Below are 25,525 nucleotides of genomic sequence, written 5' to 3' on the forward strand. Positions count from 1 at the left end.
AAAGTCAACGTCTAGCAAATGAGAAGGCAAGCCACACACCAGCAAAAAATATTTGCAAAAATGCATCTGACGAAGGACTGCTATCCAAAATACACAAAGAACACAATAAGAACACAATCTGATTTAGAAATGAGCAAAATAACATTTCACCAAAGAAGATATACAGGTGGCAAGTGCATAAAAGGATGTTCAATGTCATGTCACTATGGAATTGAAAAAAATAAGACCCCAAAAAACAGCAGAAGTAAAGTCTACAGAATCTGAACAGCACAATTTGACAGTGAAATTTGATGGATCTACTAAGACGCTATGTCCATAATGCACCCTTTTCAAGTATCTATGGAATATTTCCAAAAACTCTCTGTATATTAAATTCTTAAGACCTCCCAAATCAGTTATATTCTCTGTCCATAGTCAAAGAAAATAGATGTAAATAAAAGGATAGCCACAAAAAATATGCCCATCTAGAAATACTAGCATATTCTTCCAAGTATTTTTTAAATTAAAAAGGAAAAACTAAACTTTCATCTAATTTAGAAGTAAATGAAAATAAAGTACTATTATTAAAAGGTTTGTGGTTGGCTTGTCATCCCAGGGAAACTTGATAACTTTAAATGTATTTATTAGAAAAACAGACTGAAAGCAAATTAACCAAGACTTCAACTCCACAATTATCAAGAGACCTAGAAATTAGAAGTTAATAAATACAAGTAAGAGAATAAATGAGTGAAATAAAAAATAAACAGAAAAGAAACCAGTTTGATTGATGAAACCAAATCTGCTCCTTCGAAAGTCAATAAAAAGGACAATCTGTTTACTTTCCTCAGGAAAAAAGTTTCCTCCACCCCCCAAACACAAATAATTAAACCAAGGAAGAAAGAAAGGAAATCATAACAAAGATAGAGGATAACCTTTTAAATAAGAAAATACTACATATTACTAAATGCCAAGATGCATGAAATGCCAAATGATATGTATGCTTGATTGTCTAGGAAAATGTCAATTTCTAAAACTGACTCAAGAAGAGGTAAAAATCCACAAGTAAAACAATCATTACAGAGGAAACACAAAGGGTCATCAAAGTCCGACCACTAGAAAAAGATACAAGGCATATTCTACCACGAAGAGCTACCAAGCCTGCAAGAACAGGCAATGCTGCATTATTCAAAATGTCTAGTGTACCAAAGATGGAAGGCTTCTTAACTTATTTCAAACCAGGCTGATCTAAGCCAGTCTTTATACCGTAAAAAACAAAACTGCAGACCAGTTGACCTGTGAACATAGATACAAAACTTTATGTAAAATATTAGCATATTAATCCAACACATGAGAAGAACAAAGTTCTTCATAAACTATTTTACACATCACAGTAGTATGAACAATTACTTTAGTATTTACAGAGACATTAAAAACTATTTTAATAATTACATATTTATTTTTTGACCTATCTATGGCAAGTGATAATGTTCTTCTACTTATTATGATCATAAAAATACATATATTTAAGAGAATAGTTATAGAAAATAGTACAGAGTACTTACAGCTGTGGCAAAAATCACGAAGGAAGTAAACACATGCATAAAATTCAAGGAATCCCAAAGTACATACTGTGATCAGAATGGCTTTGTACCAAAAATGTGAGTATATCTTTATATTAGAAAATTAGTACTAATTATATTAGAAATAGTAATATATTTATATTAGAAAATTAGTACTATTAGTACTATATTAGTACTATTTATCATATTAACAGATTAAAGGAGAAAAATCATATGATCATCACAATAGAAGACAGAAAAGCACTTATTAAAATCCAGTTACAATTCGATTTTTTGAAAAATTGGAAATAAAAGGACAAATTCTTAAACTGATAACAGGACATCTTCTAAAAACCTAGAGCAAACATTCTATTTAACACAGAAACACATTGTACAAATTCACATCGAATCAAAAATGACAAAGATGCACTTCCAAGTTATTATTTAACACTGTTCTCTAGGTCCAATGCAGTGTAATAAGAGAAGAAGGGTAAGGGGAGATGTAACAATTGGAAAAAAAAAAGATGTCTATTTGCATGATATGATCAATTTTCATGTGCATGCTTGTGTGCATCATGAATATATGTAATATACATATATTCAACAAAATCAACTGAAAACATACAATAAAAAACTCAGTAAGGGAGTTAGATGCAAAATCAATATATAAAAATCAATAGCATTCAAAAAAAATAGAAAATGTAGTGAAAAATGTTCGATTTCCAATACCATCAGAAATTATGTATCCAGGGGTTAAACTAATAAAGAACATGCAAGAAAATGCAGACTTTTATTAAGCAGTTCACAGGACTTCTGAATAAATGGCAAGGAGGGGAAGACTACATTCCAGGAAAAGAAAACTCAAGATTATAAAATGTCAATTCTCAAGATACCTAATTGTTCTAGAAAATAAATGCAACCCCAGTCTAAATCACAACACAGAATGTTTTATGAAATCTGGTAAGTTGACTCTAGAATTTTTCCAAAAGGGAAAACATACTAGAAAAGCCAGGACAACTTAAAAAGTAAAACAGATTTGTCCAACGACAGTCAATTAAGAGGACAAAATGCGGTGTCCACAGATAGACTAGAAACGAATAGCACGTACTGAAAATCAGGGGAGAAAAGAGAAAGGATTTAATGAATGATATTAGGACAAGAAACCAGACATCCAGAAAGCAACAACCAGCATGAATGATAACCTACCTCACATTATACACAAAAAAACTAATTCCAAAGATATTTCAAAGAACTAAATACAAAATAATACCATTAAGTGTTAAACAAATGTTGTTGTTTTGACTTGCCTGAATCTACTCACACTTCTTCTGATAACAAGGGCCTATAGTGTCTTTAGTGAAAATCTTTTCCTTCGTATGAAGTCTTCACAGAACTGTCCATCAAGGTCAAGGTTCCCAGCTCCTCAAGCCACAAGGGGTAGGGGTGGGGATGGTCATGTGATCCTGGTGAAGCCAACAAAACCCTTTCCTGGGATTCCATTCTTGATGGAATAATGCAAGGAAGAAAAATCTGAGCTCATTCATTCCAAAGAGACCTCCAGATCCCCAAACACATTTTGCCACTGTCCGTTTTCAAAGCCAGGGTACTTGAGTGCTTCCTTTCTACCAATGAGCTACCATCTCATGCTTCTCCAATAAATTCCTTTTTGTGTCTAGGTTAGTGTTAGAAAGAGTAAGTTTCTGTTGTTTGCAACCCAAAGAACTTGATACAACTCTAATGGACCAGAATTTGGCACAGGAGTGGGCTGGGGAGATAACTCAGTTGGTAAAGTGCTTGCCTTGCAAGTACAGAGTCCTGGGTTGGATCCCCAGCACCGCAAAAAAAAACGAGAATTTGGCACAGGATATTATTTTTAAAAAAAAAGAAAACAAAGATACAGCCAAAAATAAACAAGGTAAAAAGAAGCATCTGTGAAAAAATATTAACATATAGAAATATGAAGTCAAAATATATTTAAACCTCCTGCAAATAAACAATCCAATAGAAAATTGGGCAAGTTATGTACATAGGTAAGCAACAGAGGAAGAAATATAAGTATCCTATAAACAGGAAAAGTGATCACCCTCATTAGCAAAAGCAAAAGACAAATAACCATGAGGTAATATTTTTTTTCACTCAAGATGCTGAGAAAAATTAAGATTCCAATATCAGCAAGCTGCGGGGAGATGGACGCTTCAGGAGCTCTTGGTTGCGTGTAGGTTAAGGCTACCGTCTCAAAGGGCAACTTGGTATGGCCCTCACCAGAACTTGAAAGTGGCATTTGCTTTCTTCCAGCAATCTCACTTCTAAGAATGTACCCTATGGAAACACGTGTGCAAAGGAGCGTAAATACAAACACTGCATGCAGTAGTAAAAACTGGAAATAACACATATTGAGAAGAGAAATGGCTGAGTCACTTAAGGCCATGGGGAAGGGCGGCGGTCCGGTAGGCTAACTGGAGCCACCTCCAGAAGGTGGCCGAGTGGCCAGGTCGTGGAACCACGAGCAGACTCACGCTTACCTCAACAGCCCAGGCTGCTCGAAGTTGTGATACTACACAACAGAAACGCATCCACAGCACAGGTAACGGCACCACAAGGATCCAGAAAGGAAGGAGCCAAGCCAAAGTGGTTTGACTCTGCTAAGAAGGCAACCAGCAGGGCAAAAAGGGACTCTCCTGCCTGTTACTTTCTTTGTGGCTTTTACTTCATGTGTTTTCATGCAAGGTGCCTAATACAACCTTTTACTAAAGAAAGTAAAGTGCAAATAACACCAAGCAAAAGAATCTGACGGGAAGAAACCCTTCAAATTTAAATTTTTAAACTGAATATTTCAACTCTTTAATTTTGTTCAGTTTGCCCACTCAAATATTATAAAATATTTTATGACTCAGATTTAAAACTGAAGAAACTATAACAAAATTTTCTTAGTACAGGAATAAAATACATTTTATTCCATTGGCAATTATTGTAGTATATAGTTTTATATAAAATTTTATAATAAAATTTAATAAAAGCATTTAATCCTAGGAAATTTAAAAACTAACAACTTTTACATGGACAATATTCACCAAATTCATTAACTGAGGGTTTACTAACATCAATTGTTAATAATTTAAATCAAAAAATTTTCATTCATAGGAAAAAGGAAAAACCATAAAACACCAGCAAAAAACCTGTGTGGAAGCATCTATATAAGCTCATTACTAATGTATCTTTAGGCAGAATAAATTGCTGATTCAATCCTATAGTATTAGCAACCTGATTTTCAATTTTATTCCAATTTCAATGATTTAGAATCATGTCCTAGTTTTAATGTCTTGGTATTCTTTCCAAAACACAAAGTCCTCATCACATTTTAAAAGCCAAAGTCATTTCAAAGCAAATGTTGGGTATTAAAAGTTGAATTTGAATAAATAAATATTCCTAATAAAAAGTTAGATGTATATATGTAAGGGGGAAAACTGATCCACCTCAACTTAAGACTTACCAAAGTAATTGGTTTCTAATTATTCAGATAGTAGATACATGCCTCAGAAGAAAGCTTCAAACTAATAATTATATTTAGTAGCTATTAATATAATTAATGAACTCAACTGTATTGAAATGTAAATCATACTTGGTAAGAAAATTCTTAAAAAAAACCCAAAAAATCAAAATCTATTTCCTGTACTTTTCTTTCAAACTATATAAATGATAGGGAAAGAAAACATGCCAACCTTTCTGTTTTGGATTCACTGTCAATTTTGTACTGTTCAAAATCTCGGCTAAGCAACTGCAGCTTTTCTTGGAGTCTCTTTTCACGCTCTACACTTTCTTGGTAAGATCGCAGCTCTTTTTCCATTGCTCTCACTTTTTCTTCCATAGCCTTAAACTCGTGAAGAATCAGATAGCTGACTCCACAGTATTTGCAGACCTTTTCTTCAGGAGACATCTAGGAAACAGAACACACATTTACTGAAAGGATATTCTTTGAATCCTGAAAAAATCAAGTTCAACTGAAGATGTTCTATTGCAACCATGCTGGAAAACACAGAGTGTCCCGTACCACAGAGCCATGATTGTAACACTGGCCACATCTGGATCGAGTTTTAAAACCTAGCATACTGACTCTGACACAAAATCTTGGGACTAGAGAAGGTCTCTGTGATATCTCTAGGAAAGATTTTCTCTTGAAATATTTTCTGTAAAGTAAAACTAAAAATGGTGAAAACATCTCCACAATTCTTGTTTTAAGATGAGTTCTCCATCAAGTTGGAAGAAATCACTGCCTTTCACCACCAATCATCTCTTTGATGCTGGAGGTGCCTCTTGGCTTTTTCAGATCTCATTTTCCTCATTTATAAAATTGTGGCATTGGACCAAATGAACACTAAATTCTTACTCACTTTCAAACATGTTATGACTTTTACAGAATTTAATATTCTGTCATAAAACTACAAACGGGAAAAACATTTTGAACTGAACTTCTCCCCTGACCAGTTCTTTTCCCTTAGTAGGCATGGTTATATGCATTTTTAGATTAAAACCTGAGACAGTCAAGTTAAGTAACCAGCTGATATGTGCAGAAGTTGAGATTAAAACTCTTTTTTTTTTTTCCATTACTATTTCAGCTTTTTTTTTTTTTTTTATTGTAAACAAATGGGATACATGTTGTTTCTCTGTTTGTACATGGAATCAAGGCATACCATTTGTGTAATCATAAATTTACATAGGGCAATGTTGTTTGATACATTCTGTTATTTTTTCCCTTCCCCCCACACCTCCCACCCCTCTTTACCCTCTATACAGTACTTCCTTCCTCCATATTTGCCCCCCTCCCTAACCCTAACTCTAACCCTAACACTAACCCTTCCCTACCCCCCCATTATGTGTCATCCTCCACTTATTAGCGATATCATTTGTCCTTTGGCTTTTTGAGATTGGCTTATCTCACTTAGCATGATATTCTCTAATTTCATCCATTTGCCTGCAAATGCCATAATTTTATCATTCTTTATGGCTGAGTAGTATTCCATTGTATATATATACCACAGTTTCTTTATCCACTCATCAATTGAAGGGCATCTAGGTGAGATTAAAACTCTTAAAACCAGTATCTACCTATGCCTTCCGTCATTTGTATTAGGAGAGCTACCCTCCTTCCCTCCGATGAAGTGTGCCTTGGTTCTGGACAGTACAAGGCCAGTGAAAAATGGCACCTCAGTAAGGGCAGGAAAGAGACAGTTTTTTGGTCTCAAGTATGAAGACTCCTCGAGCAGCCTCTGCTTGTTTTGCTTTTCATGAAAGTTAAGAGATGGCTTCATAATTTATTTGCTCCAGGACAGTAAGGTGAAACCAACTCCAGGATGATTACAGAAGCACTTATGTTCTTCATGCAACTGCCCTTGAGTCAACAGAAGCTGCTCCTTTAAGTGGTACCGCTTAGCAACACCACTAAACAAATGTCAGCAGAAAGAGAGTAATAATAAACTTGTAAAGTAACAGTAGGCTCATTTAAACATTAACAGTAAAAACTTCAAATCAAAAACCATCATACAATATGTGAATGACTACATCATTCCTCTGCCACTGATTTATGAAACATCGGGGTTTGAAAGAAATCCAAAGGAATCTGGTTCAAGCGCTGAATGTGTTCACGGCGATGGGTTCGTCCAACCTAGACACGCTGTCCCCACTCATGTTTCAACATCCCAAAGGATGGGAAGCTATTGCCCAAAGCAGCCTCTCAGGAAGCCTTGCCTCCTGCTTGCCCCAGATCTGCCACACTGGAGCCACACTAGTCCTTGCACCCCTAGTAACCATGCAGAACAGCCCCAAACACCAACAGCCTTTCACATCAAGGTCTTTGAATATGTTAGAAATATTCAAATATTAGGAACATTCCATGCTTTTGCTTCTCCAAATCAACACCTCCAATTCCTTCAATTGTTTCCACATACAATGGTTTTGAAGTTCTTTCTCATTCCAGATAATTTTCTCTGAACCTGTTTAACGGTTCTGTGTTTCAAAGTATGCTGTTCAGAATTGAATAGTTCAGTGCAGTTGGTCTTAAATACACAATGAGACTCAAACATCCCTTATTCTAAAGCCTCATTAGTAATATCATTACTAATATCTTCAAATACAACCTTAGAATACACAGATCTTTTTACTTTTAGAAATTTTATGTTGCTATTATGTACTGTAACTAGGTTTTATAATAAACAATGCCCTGTTTTAAAAAGATACCACAGTGCAAACCCATGTCTCATTATACTGAATATGCCAATCATTTCGTGCTCACTGAGATCCACTTTCCACAGCCCTGGCTGCTGTGTGTGGGAATGTGACTAAGACTCTGTCCACCCATCCAGCCCAGCCATGGTTGACTCATGAACCAGATTTAGACACTGGACCCAGAGGAATCAAACTCTAGGCTGTCCTAAAGCCACTATGCCTGTAAGTGTTGAAGAGTCAAGCATTTGGGTTACCTTTGTAACAACCATAAGGGAGAGGGTCATGTGCAAGATACAGAGTAAGCCACTGGAATGAGAAGGAAGAATGAGCAGACATGCACGAAGAAGCCAAGACAACACCACCATGGTTCCAGAGAGAGCAGAAATGGAACCAGTCACTGTCTTATGACTGGTGACCTTTCAGTTCCCTGCTCAGTCCCTCTCAAAACCTGGCTGTCCAACCTGTCCTTTGGGATCCATGCCCAAGCTTCTTCCACTATTCTCTTCTCCACATTAAGCTACATCTTCCTTGAAACTAATACTTCCCATCCTATTATGTGAGCATTCAGCTTTTCAGATCCAAGTGCAGAACTACAAACATGTATGTCTCATGAAATCTTAAACATATAGAGAGAGATCATAGATCATATGAGATACATATCTAGACTCAGCCTTTATTTGTTGATTTTGGTATCCAGAAATTTCTAAGCTTTGTGGCTTTTTCAAGTTTAATCCTTATAAGTCATTTTATCCACCTGATGCTTTGATTTAAAAATGCTGACTATGAAAACATTGAGGCTAGAATTTCATACCATGTCATATCACCTCGGTGGACACTGATCCATTACTCAGTACATTCCAGGCAAAAATGATTATAAAACTACCCAGTTATATTCATAAACAGCCTAAAATTCTTCACTTTCTTCCAGAATATTATTACAAACTTTATCAAATATCTTCACAAAGTCCATGAATTCTATGTCTGATATAGTTACCAGATCTAAAAAATATGAAATGGCAAGTACTACATGCTGTCTCTTAACATAAAATTGGTCCGAGAGTTACTGTTTTTGCTAACAGAGCCTCACAAACCACCATTTAGCAATCTCTTCTAAAATCCTGTCTGGAATTAAACTCACTGGTTGTGATTTATAGACATTTCACATATGGTACAGGGCTTGTGCTTTATTCTTTCTAGAGTCCTCAAAGATAATCAAGAGTGGTTCTGCGATCCCAACCAAAGACCCTGCCATCGCCCAGAAAATAATTCAACCAGGTAAAGGGGCTTCATCTAATTCAGAGCAGATGGGTATTTTCCTCAGAATTTCTTTGCCATGTTGAGATTTTTGGTTCTTCCTCGTCAACCTGAAAATCATACAGCATACTCCAAGGAACATTCATCCTTAACCTTTGCTGGTTAAGCATAGTTCTTGCCCTGCACCTGGAAAAACGCCTTATCCTTAATCTAAAGAAAACCCTTAAAGGATAGAATATATTTGCAGTTTGATGCACAAAACAGAAATAGTTTAAACTTCACAATGTGAAAGCAATTAGAAAAAATAACATTCATCATAGCTATCAAAGGAGGAAAATCTAAAATAAGTGAAGCAATCATTTCAGAGAAGAGGTTTTCTAGAAGTTCAGCAAAAAAAGAAAAAAATATGATATTCATTATGATCTAGGAATCAAAACAATAAAACTGTAATAATAGTTCTTCAACAGTGGTCTCCAGACTTCACCTGGGACAACCTGAACCCACAGATGAACTATGGTAAGTATACTGCACACAATGCTATTAAATTGTAAGTAATTTTCTATAAGCAAAATTGCAAACAAAAAATATAATAACCTTTTCAAATCTTTAGTGTCTGCATGGGCTAATTACTTAGGACATTTTTGTGAAACTTGAGAAGATATGAAATATTGTAATTATGTTTCCAAATGAAGCAAGTAAAAACTGTTTTTTGTGAAATATAATTTGTGCTTCATTCTTAAAACTTGGCATTATATCATCTCCTCGTTTTGAAAGTAAAATAATGATATGCTGTCATTCTTGACAAAAGGGCTATCATCAGCAGACTGCTTCTGTGGCTACGATGTGCTCTCTGGAGGCGGCAGTAACAAACGCAGAGCCATTGGAAAAAATTACAAAACAAATCTCCCAAATGCAGTCTTTGTACTTTTCAAATTATAGTTATTTAATATTAAAAATCAAGTCGACTTTTAAAAGGTTAAGTTGGGCTTCAGGTCCTTCTGAGAGTCCTATCTGCACTTCTACTAGAAAAGGCACTTAGCACCCTCCTGATGCCCAGTGAGGCAACGTCCATTCCGAAATTTGTGCCTCCTTTCTTCTCCCACCCATCCCAGGCTTTATGTGCTTGGATAAGGAGAAAAGAAACAAACTCTGCCACAAAGATAAGAGTGACAGCACTATAAAACATTAGGACTTTTAAGAGGCTTTTCATTTTTTAAAAAATGCCTTTACTCAAAGCAAAGGATCTGACTATTAAATTTCATTCAGATTAGCAGAGAATTTTTGAGATAGGACAGTAGTCACACAAACCACCTGACCACTTTCTAGGCCGTCAAGACTGTTCCTCTTTATTAAGTCAACTTGCTGCACCAATTTAAAAATCAATTCAGCAAAAAGTAGTAGCCAAAGAAACCTACAGCTACATTATACTTAATACTGAGCCTACGTGCTTCTCCCCTAACATTGGGAAAAGGCAGATGTCCACTCTCACTGCCCTTGTTCAACATATTGCTGGAAGTTCCAGCCAGAGCATGAAGGAAGAAGAAATAAAGGGCACACATATTGGAAGGAAGAAATAAAACTGTCTCTATTTGAGATGACATGATTATGTACACAGAAAATTCCAAAGAATCTACAACAAAACTTAAAATTAGTAGTTCAGCAAGGCTGCATGACTCGTGCATGTACAAAAATTAATTGCTCTTCCATATATTTCTAGTGAACACAAGAACACTGAAATTAAAATACAGACTACAGTGCTGGGGTTGTAGCTCAACAGTAAAGTGCTTGACTAGCATATAAGGGGCCCTGGGTTTGAAGGCCAGAACAGCAAAAACAAACAAAATAACAATTAAAGTTGTTCAAAAAAAAAAGTTAATACTGACAAAATATGTCCAGGATTTTTTTTTTTTTTTTTTTTTTTTTTTTTTGCTGTACTGGGGATCGAACTCAGGGCCTTGTGCTTGCGAGGCAAGCACTCTACCAGCTGAGCTATCTCCCCAGCGTATGTCCAGGATTTACATGCTGAAAACAACAAATGCTGATGAAATAAGTTGAAGAGCTAAATAAATGGAAAGACATACTCTGTTTATGGGCTGGAAAATTCAAAATAGTAAAAATATCAATTCTCCCTAAATTAATGCATAGGTATAATTCAATTCCTACAAGAATCCCAGCAAGATGCTTTGTAGATACAGTCAATATTATTCTTAAATTTATATGGCAACGAGTGTGGTGGCACACGCCTATAATCCCAGCAACTCGGGAGGCTGAGGCAAGAGGACTGCAAGTTCCAGGCCAGCCTGGGCAACTTAGCAAGACACTGTCTCAAAAAAAAAAAAAAAAACTCAGTGGTAAAACATCCCAGGTTCAATCCCCAGCACAAAATAATAATAATAATAAGAGGAGGAGGAGGAGATAGAAAGTCAGTCAAAGGAACTAGAATAGCCAAAACAATCCTGAAACAAAAAGAATAATAAAATGAGAGGAATCATTCTACCTGAATTTAAGGCATATTGTATGGCCACAGTAATCCAGACTGTGTGGTTCTGACAGAAGGAAAAGCATATAGATTGAAATATCAGAATGCAGAACCTAGAAATGGACCTATATAAATATGCCAAACTGATTTTTTTTTATACAGGTACAGAAGAAATTTAATGAAGGAAAGGCAGCCTTTTCAACAAATGGTGCTTGTACAATTAGATAGTCATAGGTTAAGAAAATAAATAAAAGAACCTAAACCTCATGCCTGGATGCAAAAGTACATTCAAAAATGAACCATGTAAACTATCAGCGATGTGAAGAGAGAACCTACAGAGTGGTAGAAAATCTTTGCCACTCATACTTCAGGTAGAGCACTAATTTCCAGAATACATAAAGAACTCAAAAAACTCTACACCAAGAATACAAATAATCCAATCAACAAATGGGCTAAGGAAATGAACAGACACTTCAAGATCTACAAGCAATCAACAAACATATGAAAAAATGTTCAACATCTCTAGTAATAAGAGAAATGCAAATCAAAACTACCCTAAGATTCCATCTCACCTCAATTGGAATGGCGATGATTATCAAGAATACAAGCAACAATGGGTGTTGGAGAGGATGTGGGGAAAAAGGTACACTTATACATTGCTGGTGGGGCTGCAAATTAGTGCAGCCACTCTGGAAAGCAGTGTGGAGATTCCTTAGAAAACTCGGAATGGACGCACCATTTGACCCAGCTATCCCACTCCTTGGCCCATACCCAAAGGGCTTAAAATCAGCATACTACAGAGATACAGCCACATCAGTGTTCACAGCTGCTCAATTCACAATAGCCAGATTGTGGAACCAACTTAGATGTTCTTCAGTTGATGAATGGATAAAGAAATTGTGGTATACATATACAATGGAATATTACTCAGCTATAAAGAATAATAAAATTATGGCATTTGCAGGCAAATGGATGAAATTGGAGAATATCATGCTAAGTGAGATAAGCCAATCTCAAAAAATCAAAGGACAAATGATCTTGCTGATAAGTGGATGATGACACATAATGGGGGTGGGGGACAAGAATGGAGGAAGGAGAGACTGTATAGAGGGAAAAGAGGGGTGGGGGCAAGGAAAAAAATAACAGAATGAATCAAAAACTATTACCCTATGTAAATGTATGATTACACAAATGGTATGCCTCTACTTCATGTACAAACAGAGAAACAAGATGTGTCCCATTTGTTTACAATAAAAATAATTTTTTTAAAAATGAACCATGTAAAATATAAAAGTACGATTTCAGAAGCAGAACATGGGAAACACTTTGGATCTAAACTAGTCAAAAAGTTTTTACACTTGATAACAAAAGCATGACCCATAAATGGAAAATTTGATATCCTGAAATTCATCAAAATTAAATACTTTTGCAAAAAAATAAAAATAATAATTAAAAACTGAAAATGACAAAAAGCTACAGACCATGATAAAATATTATCATGCCATATTCTGATTAGTACGTAGATTGTATGTATACAAAGAATTTTCAGAACTCAACAGTTTAAAAAAGTCCAATTAAAAAATGGGCCAAAGATTCATAAGATACTTCACAGAGGAGAATACACAATGCCAAATAAGCACAAGATAAGAGTCAACATTACTAGCCTTAGGAAAATGCAAATCAAACCACAACCATTTACCACTGCACACTAGTGACAGCATTAAATGCTGGCAAAGAGGAGCAGAAGCTAGACTGCTCCCCTACTGCAGATGGGAATGTAGAGCGGAACAGCCACTCTGCAGCAACTTAACAGCAGCTTCAAAAACGTGACATGCAGCTACCATACAACCTATCAGTTTATCTGTTGGGCATTCATCCTAGGAAAATGAAAGCATACGTCCCCATAAACAAATGTTCATAGCAGCTTTATATATAAAAGACAAACCTGGAAGAAACCCAGAGACTCTTCAGTAGGTGAATGAACAAATGTGTGCTCCCAACATGGAATGTCACCCGGCAATAAAAATAAACAAACTTCTAATACAAACAATAACAAAGCTCCAGAGAATTAAGAGTAAAAAGAAGCCAATCCCAAAAGATTACACACCGCAGGACTCCATTTATTTAACATTCTTGAAAGAACAAAATGACTGGACCTCAGATCAGTGTTCCCAAGGCCCTGGGCCAGAGGGAGGTAAGAGGACGGGGGAAGCTACCGGGAATGTGGCCGCGGGAGTGCAGGAGGAACCACTGTGCTGTAGCTGTCATCAGTATCCTGGATGTGACACTGTTCTTTAGTGTTGCCAAGTGTTACCCAAGGGAAAGCTGAGTAAAGGTGCAAGGTATGATCTCCTCAACTGCAAATGAACCTACGATTATCTTAAAATAACGTTCAAATAATAAAATAAATCAATCTGGGATTAAAATACCAGAGATTAATCCAAAGACACTTTGATGAGCACTGTCAGGATTCATAATCTATAATTATACATGACACACTTACAGCTACATAAATATGCTTCCGAAGTATATTTCCTCTAATACCTACTTTTCTACTAGGTAACAACCTTAGTAAATTCCACAACCTTCTATGGCCAGTTGGTGAAAGTATTTTTGACCACAAATTGACAAAATTTTCACGATTCATGATATTTTGGAAACAAATCGTTTTTCCTACTGAACTACTTTGGATCAAAATATTAGGTGAACAATCTCTCCACAAATTCATAGCTACCTTTTTTTTTTGTCAAAAACTACAGTTGCTTAAAAATATACCACACAGAGAAAGAGACACACATTATCTCCACTTTCCAGGATACGTGGTCTAACACCTCTAAGAACAGTTTCTGCTTTCCACTACTCTAACTCAATGCAAAATCTGAACTTAGCCCTGTGGCCCAAAATGACGTGGAAAATTAAGTTTATTTTCTCTGGCAATGACAATCTGTGCTTGGAAATATAAAACTGTTATTCTAAATAAATTTTAAAGTTCCAAAGTTCTAAAATTACTGAAACAGGACAGAATGAGCTGTTTATGCTGGGGAGAGGGACTGCTACCCCAGAAGGAACAGTGTGCTCTCCAGTCCCACACCGCCACTTCCATTGTGCAAAATAAACAATTCTGGTCTCTATTTCCCTGTGTCACATATGTGGTAAGAAAGATCTCCTAAAGCTCAAATCCTGTAACAAGCCTTCATTTTTGTCACCATTTTAAAAATAAGAGATCAATTTTGCTTGTGCGAACAGTCTTCCACCAGTTTGCTACTGTGTTGGCTTCTCCCTGAGTGACCTAGCAAAAACAGCCAAAGGAAAATCGTTCATTGATTTTTCTAAAAAGAGGATTTCACATGTCTAAAGTGAACTGATATTCACGAAGGGGAGAGAGAAAGAATCATTACTTGGCTGACCTATGTTGTTTTAGTTTTAAATTGTGAATTGCTTAAACTTAGAATGGTACTGCACTCTGCTTTCAGAATAAGGGATGAACATTCTCGTATCACTGCTGATCAACTGAGGTCAGAGAGGTAAGAATCTGCACAGACCAGAGGAAGAGGAGATTTGGAGATAAGGTCTAAGTACAGACAGAAGGGAAATGTAGAATCCAGCAGCAGACAAAAGGGGACAGGCGTGGCCTTCCTGTCTGGTCAGTGGTCTACATCTTCTGCCAGGTAAGGAGATGGAAGTTCTAGAAGTGTTCTGTGTTTGGTCAGACATCATGATAAAATGCAAAAGACCTAGGAAACAAAGTCAAAGGTTATCTCGTGTCTCCTTTCCTAAGGTTCCTTCGAGAGATGTGACCAGGGCAGGGTGATTTAGCAATCTGTCTCTGAGGCAGGTGGCGGATTCTCTGAAGTTTATCATCATTCCTTAACTTCTTCACATTTTCTTGCAATTCTCCTTTCTCTCCCATTCATTTTCCTAAAAACAGCACAACAGAATATAGCCATCTTCACATTCTAAAGCATCAACCATCCATATTTCCATATCACATAGCAAAAGTAGAAAAAAAGAAATAAGAAAGGCCCCTCACTTCCTCTCTGTTCCTACACTTCGCTTCCTTGCCTCTGCCAGAAAGAAAGGAAGCACAGGAGGGTTTCTCCAGAAAGATGAGTCAACTTATGGTGACACAAAAAACTGAACAGAAGAGAAAAGAATGAGGGGAAACAGCTTTGAAAGACCCATCACCACAATGATACACCCACCTCGCTTTTTTTCTCCAATAAAGAAATAGAGCACATTTTCCAAGCCATTATGGAAAATATCTTTTTTCTTTATCTTAAAAATGAATTGGTTCTAATCTGAACTGTCCCTGATACCACCATAAACTACACAGACCAATTATCCCTCATGTGAACTCCTGTCGTTTTCAGACTTGGGTATGTATACACACAAATAATATTATGTTAGTTTTTCATTGTTGTGACCAAAACTACTTGACACAAACAACTTAAAGGAGGAAGAATTTATTTTGGCCCAGGGTTTCACAGATTTCAGTCAATAATTGGCTGGCTCCATTGCTCTGGGCTGAGGTCGTGCAGTATGTCATGGTGGAAGGACATAGTGGAGAGAGCTGCTGGGGGGAGGGAGGAGGGACAAGATATAGACCCAAGGGTATGCCCCCAGTGACCTACTTCCTCCAGCCACGCCTACAGTCCCGTCTCCTCCCAGTAATCCATTCAAATTGTTAATCCGCTAAATAGATTAATCCACTGATCAGGTTATAGTACTCATGATCCAATCACTTCCCAAAGTCCCATTCCTGGACATTGCTGCTTTGGGGACCAAATCTTCCACACATGAGCTTCTTGGGAATGTTCAAGATCCACGCCATAACAGTGTTCTTGAAGATGGAACCCAGTGTGAATACATAATTCATTTAGGTTTCATATTTACTTCATACCATAGCCATAAGATATATTTTTATACATTTAATAAATATGTGCTTGAAACAAAGTTTTGTGGTGTGGAATTTTCACTTATAACCTCATGTTGGCCTTCAAAAGGTTTTTAATTTTGCAGCATCTTGGATTTCAAATGAGGGACACTTAACCTGTATATCCATATATTTAACATGATTCTGTATAATGTGATGTAGTGGGCAATAGGTATATTGCCCAATAACTAGGCAATTAAACAAATTAAATTATGGACAATGTAGATAAATCAAACACAGGTAAGAGTTTATGGAAAACAAATGTTTATTTTTTAAAAACTGTAAACTCTGGGAAGCATAGACACATTTCAGCTGCTTTAAATCAAGCACCCATAACATATAACAGGCATAACAAATTGTTTTTGTATAAATATATCTAACTTAGGCCTGAAGACTTCAAGTTCTAAATAGTGGGTAGGATGAGGGCTACAACCAGCACACCTGTCCAGGGATGCAGGGAGCCGAACCCCTCCAGGTATCCCTGTTTCTCTGCACTGCCTCAACAGCTGCCTGCCATTCCTGCTTCAGTCTAAGTACAGACTCATGAAATGCTTGGTTTTAGCATTTGTAAAACAATTTAAAGTGCCTCAAACATGAGAAACTACACTCTACAACTCATAAAAAACCTATCATAAATGAATGTTTTATGCATTCAAAGCACTTAAGTTGTTACCTATTGTCTAACTTGGCCAGCTTTTTCTCATCAGGAAGTTTCTCTGCCTTTGGCTTAGGTAACCTTACCCTCTGTCTACAGAAATAGCCTCCAAGGACCAGTAACACAGTTCATGTCCTACATAAAGCTCTCCTTTGACCATCCCAATATTCAGGATTCCTCTTCCCACCTTCTCCATTCTTTTAACAAATACTAGTAATGTAAAACTTAAGTCAGGCTGTCTTACAGAGGATTGGGGTTTTTTGAAATATTTTTTTTAGTTGTAGATGGACACAATACCTTTACTTCACTTATTTATTTTTATGTGGTGCTAAGGATCAAAACCAGTGCCTTACACATGCTAGGCAAGCGCTCTACCATTGAACTATAGCCCCAGCCCCATAGGATTATTTTAATGTCACTTTACATCTTCTGACAGGTGATTAGGATCTGAAGTGATTAGGACCTTATAGATTCTTTTGTTTTGCCTTGCTTTTTAAATATCCCTCCAAGTATTCCGTACATGGAAGAAACAAAGTTCAGACAAGGACGTTCCAGTCTTCAAACACAGAGAAGCACCACTTCTCAGATGAGTAGAAGCACGGCTGAGTGCTCTTCATGCTTACCATTTTACCCTTAATTTCAAAGGTAAGCAACCAGATGCAATGATTTAAAATATCTTTTTTTGTAACTGAACTACCAATTACCCTTAGAGTTTCTGCTAGTTTACAGTTTGCACAAATCTGAAGGACAGGCAGTACGAATAAAAACAGGCAGCCCAAAACAATATGTACAATGGGCAAAAGCATATCTGACAGCAGACTATAATTTTTATTTAAAAGGTAATAAATTGGTTATTTAAGAGATGCCTGTAATTTACTGGAAAACCTGAATGACTAATAATATCTAAGGTTTGAAGTTTAAACTCACAAAGTTATAATTTTCAAAATACTATGTATGGATTACTAAACTAAATATGGAGGAAATGCTTTTGCCTGAGGACAGATGTGACCTAACAGGGATGATAATAGCATAAGACCAGTGAAGAACTGATTGCTATCCAGATTAAATGGGTGATACACGTACAGTGCCTGACCACAGTAAATGTAAAAATCAATATAAGTGCCAGTCGTGGTGGTGCACACCTAAAATCCCAGCAGCTTGGGAGGCTGAGGCAGGAGGATCACCAGTTCAAAGACAGCCTCAGCACTTAGCAAAGTCCTAAGCAACTTAGCAAGACCCTGTCTCTAAATAAAATATAAAAATGGCTGGGGATGTGGATCAGAGGTTAAGTGTCCCTGGGTTCAATCCCTGGTATCAAAAAAAAAAAAAAAAAAAAAAATCAATAAGTGCACTACACAGAGACAAAAAGCATTATACAAAGTTATGAATATGGGTATTTCTAGGCTTTTTTCGCTAGCTCCACAACCACCGGGTTACATACTGCACTGAGATTATGTATCTGTCTTGTTTCACAGGAACATACATTATTTGCACTGAACTGAATTCTACAGTTCTGTCTGCTGTGACTATTTCCTCTCCCATTCAACCATCTCACTGCAGATTCTGTAAGCAAAATAAATTTTAAAAACCTCTCAATTCACTCCCCTGTATTTTAAGAATTATCTAACTGGTGATACCAATGCTCCTAATGTTATGCTGTAATAACAAAATAGAAAATCATACCTTTTGAATTTCTTCAGGTAAAGCATGCATGGGAATGTGACGATCCATAATTTCCCAAAATACAGAGTTCTGGAGCAAAAGAGTCTAAAGACATTGATGGCAATAGTCAGAAATAAAATAATGTGAAAAGTGCAAATTAAGATGATTTATAAATTCTTAGGAGTTTGGGGGGATGGATGGCAATAACGATTTCAACAGACATTTGTTTCATCAATAAAGTGTGGAAGGTACACTGGGGGTTTCTCTGTTAGTGCTTAGACTGAGGAAGTACAGAAAAAATATTTAGTTACCAGATTAAATATGATACACAAACACTCCAGTCATCAAAGTATCAGAACCAAGTGTCAATCTTACTTGAGATGGACATTTCTATAATTTTATGCGGATATTTACTTGTAACAAATTTTCGTTTTCTAATAAAAAAATTCAACACTACTTTCTTAAAACCACACAGGATGAATGAAGGAGCATTTTACATTCTTTTTATTTCTTTAACCCTTCCCAAATATGGAGAAGAGGCAGTCAGTCCAATTTGAGGGACAGATGTTTGTATATATCTAAACAGTTGAGGACACAAGGGAAGAGGTGGAAAGTGAGACGACACCAGCACAGGATTCCATAGCAGAGGTGTCGTCCTGAGTTAGGGAATTCGGGGAAAAGGAAAAAAAAAAAAAAAAATGTCCTGTGTTTCAGGTGGGGCAGGGATTTAGCAGAAACTTACTGAGGTTGCCTGACTCTGGTCAGGGAAGGATTTTGACAGGAGAGACTGGAGTCGCACAGAATGCTATCAGAGAAAGAACTCCAGCCACAGGAAGGATAGCAGGAATATTGTAGTTGACAAAAAAATTCATAAACAAATAAAACCCTGTCGTGGCATTATTTTTGTAAAGTGCACAATCACTGGTGGAAAAGAGGATTCTTCATCCCGTTAGCACAAATATTCTCATTTCAATAAGTTGCCATGTAAACAAGTAACTAACGAGCAGTCTTCTCACATAAAACATAACACTATGTATAGTTGGTAAAGTTAACAAGGGTCAAAGATGCCGGAAAAGTTAATGGCCAATTCTGTAACCTAAAGTTACATGTGGCAACAGACTAGAGGGCTCATTATTCTCATTTCTACCATTTTATAGTGGAATCATTATTGGTTAAAAAAAAAAAAAAGTTAACATCTTCAATTCCACTGAGAGTAATTTTCTTCCTAAAATGATTTACTAAACCTTTTAAGGTATTACCCACACGAGTACGTGAGATTCTGGATCTGAGTGACACTGCAAACAAGGCACTGGCAGGAGGTACCGTCAAAGTCCATCAATCTTACTATACCAATGGAAGTAACAGGCAGGTTCCGATCACTGAGGAAAAATTTAAAAATAAGATATTCTGTCAAGCCAGAAAACTCCACAATGCAAAAAGAAAACCTTTATTACTGAATAAGTATTTAACTAGATTCCAATGCTCCTTACAGCCAGTCTGCTGAGAAACTACAAATAAATCCCACTGTTTTTATACAGAAAACAGATGCACGTATTTGTTACATCCATGTCGCAAGAAAATTGGTCACTTGTCCTCATGTAAGAGGATTTAATGCAGTTTGCTATACATTATTTTATAGTTCTTAAATCCACCAGGTAATTGGTGCTAGCTAACTGCCGTCACGCTAAGGAACACTGGCAGGTAGTTACAAGCAAGACTTAGGCGTCTCGGCTAAATAAACTTCTAAGGCGTCAAGCAGACGGGGCACTGTTTTCCTTGATGTTTATTTTTTTTATTGTTTGCATTTTAAAGAACTAGCTTCCAGGTCCTCAGCAAAAGCGTTCCTGGGTCTTTACAAAGATGTGCTTGCATTATGAAAGGAACAGAGGAAGCTTCCGTTCACGAACCCTTCGTTCCTCAAGAAAGCAGGGACCCTTTTCGCCCTGGCAACAGGGAAAGCGGTCACTCTCGACGCACTGACTGTTTGGGGCTTTCACGCCCCACGCGTGCACAGCGCTTCCGCAGCAGGTGCGCCGGTCGGTGGCCGCTGGGATGCTCGCGCACTTGCTCTCCGTGCGGGCCACTTCCGCTTCCCTGCTCGCTCCGGGGTCAGCCGGGTCCCCCAGGCACGCCCCGCACGACGCCCACGGCGCGGCCAGGGCTGGGGCCAGGTCCCGGGCCTCCGCGAGCGGGAACTGCCGCCATGGCACGATGGGGGGTCGTCTTCCGCTCCGCCGCCCGCGCCGCCGCGGCCGCCGGAAGGCTCCGGGGCGGAGAGGACGGAGCGCGCGGCCCCCGCCCCCGCCCCGGAACCACGTCCCGGCCCCCGGCCGCCGCGGGACGCCGCCGTCTCTCACCTAGACCGCCATCCGCCGGGGACGCGGCGCCCCGTCTCCCGGGCGACCCGCGGCGCGCGGGCCTGACGTCAGAGCGCGGCGACGTCAGGCCCCCGCCCCCGCCGCCCCGGTGCGGAAGCGCAGCGCTGCGTCAGCGAGGGTCGCGGGAGAGCGGCGGGGCGCTGGGGCTGATCCGGCTCGTCTCGGTCCCACCCCGCGCGCTCACGTGGCAGCGCGCCGGGCTCTGCGCCGAGCCGGGCTGCGGAGGCCCTGGGGTCACGGCGGCCATGGGGTCACGGCCATCGCCGGCCGCCGTGCTGCGGCGGAGGACGTGGGCGCGGCGTTCGCCCGGGACCCGACCTCCGGCTCGGTGCGGCAAGCGTGCAGGGACGCCCGGTCCCCTGGTTCTGTACCGAAGGCTGCCCCCGCCGCAAGTGACCGGCGCCCCTCTTCGCACCTGCGTTTGTCAAACAGGTACTTGCTGACCGCCTGCTAGGCGTCCAGCACTGCGGCCGGCTGACGCTCGTGACTGACCCCGGCCGCCCCTGCCAGTGGCATGATTAACCGGTGACGCGTTCAGAGTCCAGGGCTCCTTGAGGAGTCCATGAAGTCCACACTGAAGTTCTCCCAGGAACCCAGGAAAACAGTCACGTTCCCTAGTAGAGAAAAGACTGCCGAAGAAAATGAGGTTGAGTAGGTAGGAATGAAATTAGTGACACTTGTAGAGAGCGACGTGCTGGTACAGTGGCCAAACTACTGGTGATAGCTATTTATTAGAGCAAATGACAGCATGGAGTACTGAACACTTCCTGAAAGCTTTGTTCCCCCAGGCACTGAAAGTTCCGGAGATCGATGTGCCCTGTACACTTGACCTGACTTTTGCCCCAGTGCCTGTCATTGATTTTTGTTTCCTCCCCTTAAAGAGTGTTCCTCATCTGGGCAAGATAGGCAGAAATTAAAGTAAGAAGCAGAGAACTGCCAGCCAAGTGTTCAAGTACAGCATGCTTAGAGAAGCAGAGAGCTTCCAGAGCTATCCACGCACCTCCTGTCTTTGAGGGATAGTGAAGGCAGGACTGTTTTCATTAGTAACAGTGAGGTTTTTACCTATAAGGTACAAAAAACATTCGTCCAGTTTCGTTCAGTGCACGCCTAAAAGATCAGCTATGTTCTGAGCTAGCTTCACATTGTTTAATGACCAGATTTTGTTTTTCTTCAGACATCACAGTGTGCTTATGCCAAACTAGATCAGGTAGCCTATTACATACCTAGACTATATGGTGTATATGTGTGCATATGGCACAACCTATTGCTCCTAGGACCACAATGACAAAATAACAGGTGATTATGCAAGGAGAAGAAAAAAATGCTCTCTAAAGACTTGGTAAATACAGGATGCATGAGGTGAACCCAAGTTACACACATGCTGTGTTAAACTTTTTTATAAGTAGGAGTAATTCTAAATGATAACCCTAAGTATAGCATAGCAAACACATAAACCAGTAACAGTCATTTGTTATCATCTTCAAGTAACTGGTGTTGTGTACTGTACATGTGCTCTACACTATTATGTGACTGAAGCCCAGCAGGTGTGCTTACTCAGCATCACTGCCACCTGGAGCAATGAGCCACACTAAAACATTACCATGGCTTGTGATGCCACTAGGTGATAGTAGGTTTTCAACGCCTTCATGATCTTTCAGGACCACCCCAGGGGTCTGTCATTGATCAAAACTGCCTTAGTGTAGCGTGTGACTGCAGGATGATTAGCAGTTATGATTTGTTGAGTACTTTGTGTACAAGACAAGGAAGGCAGCACTTTAAGGATGGGAAGATACCTGACCGAAAGGTTATGATTCACTCTGGTTTAATTTTACCTTGCTTATCATTTGCACATCTCCTTGACACCACTTTTCTTTCCACTGTAAATGCCTCTTAGACTTGCACTCTCCAATCTTCTGCATGTGATTTAATTTAGATAAAATGAAATAAATTTTAAAAGCCCAGTGCCAGATGGCACAAGCCACATTTCAGATGCTCAGTAGTCAGGTGTGCCTACTATGTAAGACTGCATAGACCCAGAACATTTTTGTCATTGTAGAAAATTCACTTGGACCATGGTAGACCCAGTAAGAATTTCAAAGGAAAAGAGAATTGGTTAGTTATAAAGAGTAGCCATTTTTAAGGGATAGCAATAAAAAGTCTAATTTAAAAAAAACAAAATAAAAGACAGCACCAATGAAATGTGAAAAATGCTACACAATAGATTTTTTAAAATAAAGCCACTGAGCCTGCCCTGTGTTGTTATTTTTTTCTTGGTTCTCTGTTGATCTCAATTTCTCCATCTCTTCCAAGTCTCTCTTATCTTCCCCATCTCTTTCTACCCCATTGTTGGCCATTCTAGAATTGAAGTACAATTTAAAATATTCCCATCATCGGGCATGTTGAATAAACTTGTGTATCATCCTATTCATGAATTTTTTTTTTTTTTTCTGCACTGGAAATCCAATCTAGGACCCCTTGTGTGAGAGTACTCTACCATTGAGCTATACCCCTAGCCCATGTTCTTAATTTTTAACTAAGCAGAGTTTCACTTTTACTGTGACTTACAAAAATAGTCTAGTAATAACCAAATTAAGTTCCTTTTAATTTCTCTTGTGGCTCTTTATTGTTTATCTCTGTAGGTCAGTGACCCTTGCCCCCCCCCAAAAAAAAGTGCTCTCTAGTTTTTGAAGTAGTATACAGGAAGTACACTAAAATATCTCCACAGCCTGTAGACCTTTGTGTCGGTGACTTTTTTTACTGCTGAGAATTTATCTGAGATATTTCTATAGGGCCCTGTCAGTGATCCACTCATTACGTCAGGTTGTCTTATGCACCTTCCTCCTTCCCCTCCACCTGTGAAAAGCATGGATGAGGATTGGCACTTTGTTTACAAGTCTGATAAAAATAATCAGGAAGGCTCCCCAAGAGAGCTAATTTTAAGATGAACCCAGGACTCTATGGAGGGAACATGAGAAATTACAGTGAACCTCAACTTATTTCCATCCTGTGAACACAGTACAAATCTGTGCCCTTAAAAGTTCGAATGAGATGGTTGCAAACAGGCCTCCCAGGTTGGAAACAACCACAGCTTTCACTGCTATTTCTGGGTTCTATCCAATGCAAATGCAAGGTTAAAAAAAAAGTTCATTGGTCTCTTTCTGTTTGCCAGGCACTTCATACACAATGTCTCATTTAATTGTGAATCCTTCCAAACATCACTCAGTCAGATGGTACTTACTGTTTACTTTGACCCAGATGATGGAAGTGGCCAAGGGCATGGCTCAACATGTGAGCACAGAAGTGCACTTGGATGCCATGTGCGCCTAAGTGGAAGCACCTGGGCCTCACATAGCGTGTTAGTTGACTCTGCCAGCAGCCAGTACCCGTGGGGCATCAGCCTACTGTGGATTAGAAGCAGATGTATATACCCACAAAGCATCTACTCTACAAACACCTTTGTCCTAGACTTTGCTCAAGACGTTTCCCGTACAACTTCCGCTTTTCAGGAAAGGTCAGCCACATGGGATTGCTTGCTTTGTTTTACTTACCCCAACACATTTTCTTTCCACTGAGATGTAGGTCGGGTTCTCCTTCCTGAGCTTTAACTGCTCTCAAATTTAAAGTTTTAGACAGCTTTATAAAGCTGCTTTTGCACATTTGAACCCCAAATAACTGTGGTGTGGAGGTGAATTTGACCCAGACAGTTATGTGTAAGTTCGTGCTCTGTGTCTTGTTTAATCCATCCTATGTGCAGTATAAACATGAGCACATAATGAAATGAGGGAACAGTATTTCAGTGGCATTTCTCCTAGGATACAAATGCCTTGTCACCCATGCAGGAACAAACTGTGTCCAAGCCAAATCCATGAACCTTGAGAATGTGATCACTGAACAGAATCTCCAGTGAGATGAGTTAGGCCCTTAAATGAAAAACATGTACTCTCAAACTTGAAAAGTAAGTCATACACTACAGCAAAACTTTTGATGATTCTAAATGAATTCCTTGTAGCCTATTTTGTATCAATAAGAACTTCATTCAATAAGAATTTTATCCAAAATAATGGTATGTGCCAAATACAATATCTGTTACATAGATATATTTTAAAACAAAAGAAAGCAAGCTCTAATAGCACTAACTTAATACTCTTATCATGAATTTGATACTCAAAAATATGGCCCTGGTAGCTCTTTAAGAGATTAATCTGTAATTCCTCATTAAACTTAGTATCAAAAATCTGACCTACAACTAGTCCTTAATGTTAATTCATTCAAAGACTGAAAATTTATAACTGCCTTATGCATTTAAAAAACTTTTTTGTAGAATTTAGTGCTTGCATGCTTAACAAAATTACTGCTTATTTCTGACATTTCCACAGGATTCTAGTATAGGATCAAAGATTAATTCAA

At 38.6% G+C, this 25,525-nt stretch overlaps 2 protein-coding genes across 7 annotated transcripts in view; one reads left to right on the top strand and one right to left on the bottom strand.

Moving 5' to 3' along the window:
• Window positions 1-21,144, bottom strand: part of LEKR1 (leucine, glutamate and lysine rich 1) — a 200,321-nt gene extending 179,177 nt beyond the window's left edge. The window contains exons 1-3 of one of the 3 annotated variants that reach the window (XM_079101109.1): window positions 21,098-21,144; window positions 20,004-20,119; window positions 18,762-18,845 (exon numbers count right to left, since the gene is read on the bottom strand). The gene's annotated coding sequence lies outside the window, so the exon portion shown is untranslated. Of the gene's footprint in view, window positions 1-18,761; window positions 18,846-20,003; window positions 20,120-20,647; window positions 20,789-21,097 lie in introns of those variants that run through there. The other 2 variants (XM_079101108.1, XM_079101101.1) reach the window with 2 other exon arrangements.
• The window catches only part of LOC306638037 (uncharacterized protein), a 34,003-nt gene continuing 28,618 nt past the window's right edge, over window positions 20,141-25,525 (top strand). For all 4 annotated transcript variants that reach the window (XM_079101115.1, XM_079101113.1, XM_079101114.1 and 1 more), the window contains exon 1: window positions 20,141-21,550. In XM_079101115.1, the coding sequence (XP_078957241.1) occupies window positions 20,614-21,550 (937 nt within the window). In that variant the 5' untranslated portion in view covers window positions 20,141-20,613. The remainder of the gene's footprint in view (window positions 21,551-25,525) is intronic.

The sequence above is a fragment of the Sciurus vulgaris genome, assembly GCF_902686455.1.
Source record: "Sciurus vulgaris genome assembly, chromosome: 10".
NCBI classification, from domain to species: Eukaryota; Metazoa; Chordata; class Mammalia; order Rodentia; family Sciuridae; genus Sciurus; species Sciurus vulgaris.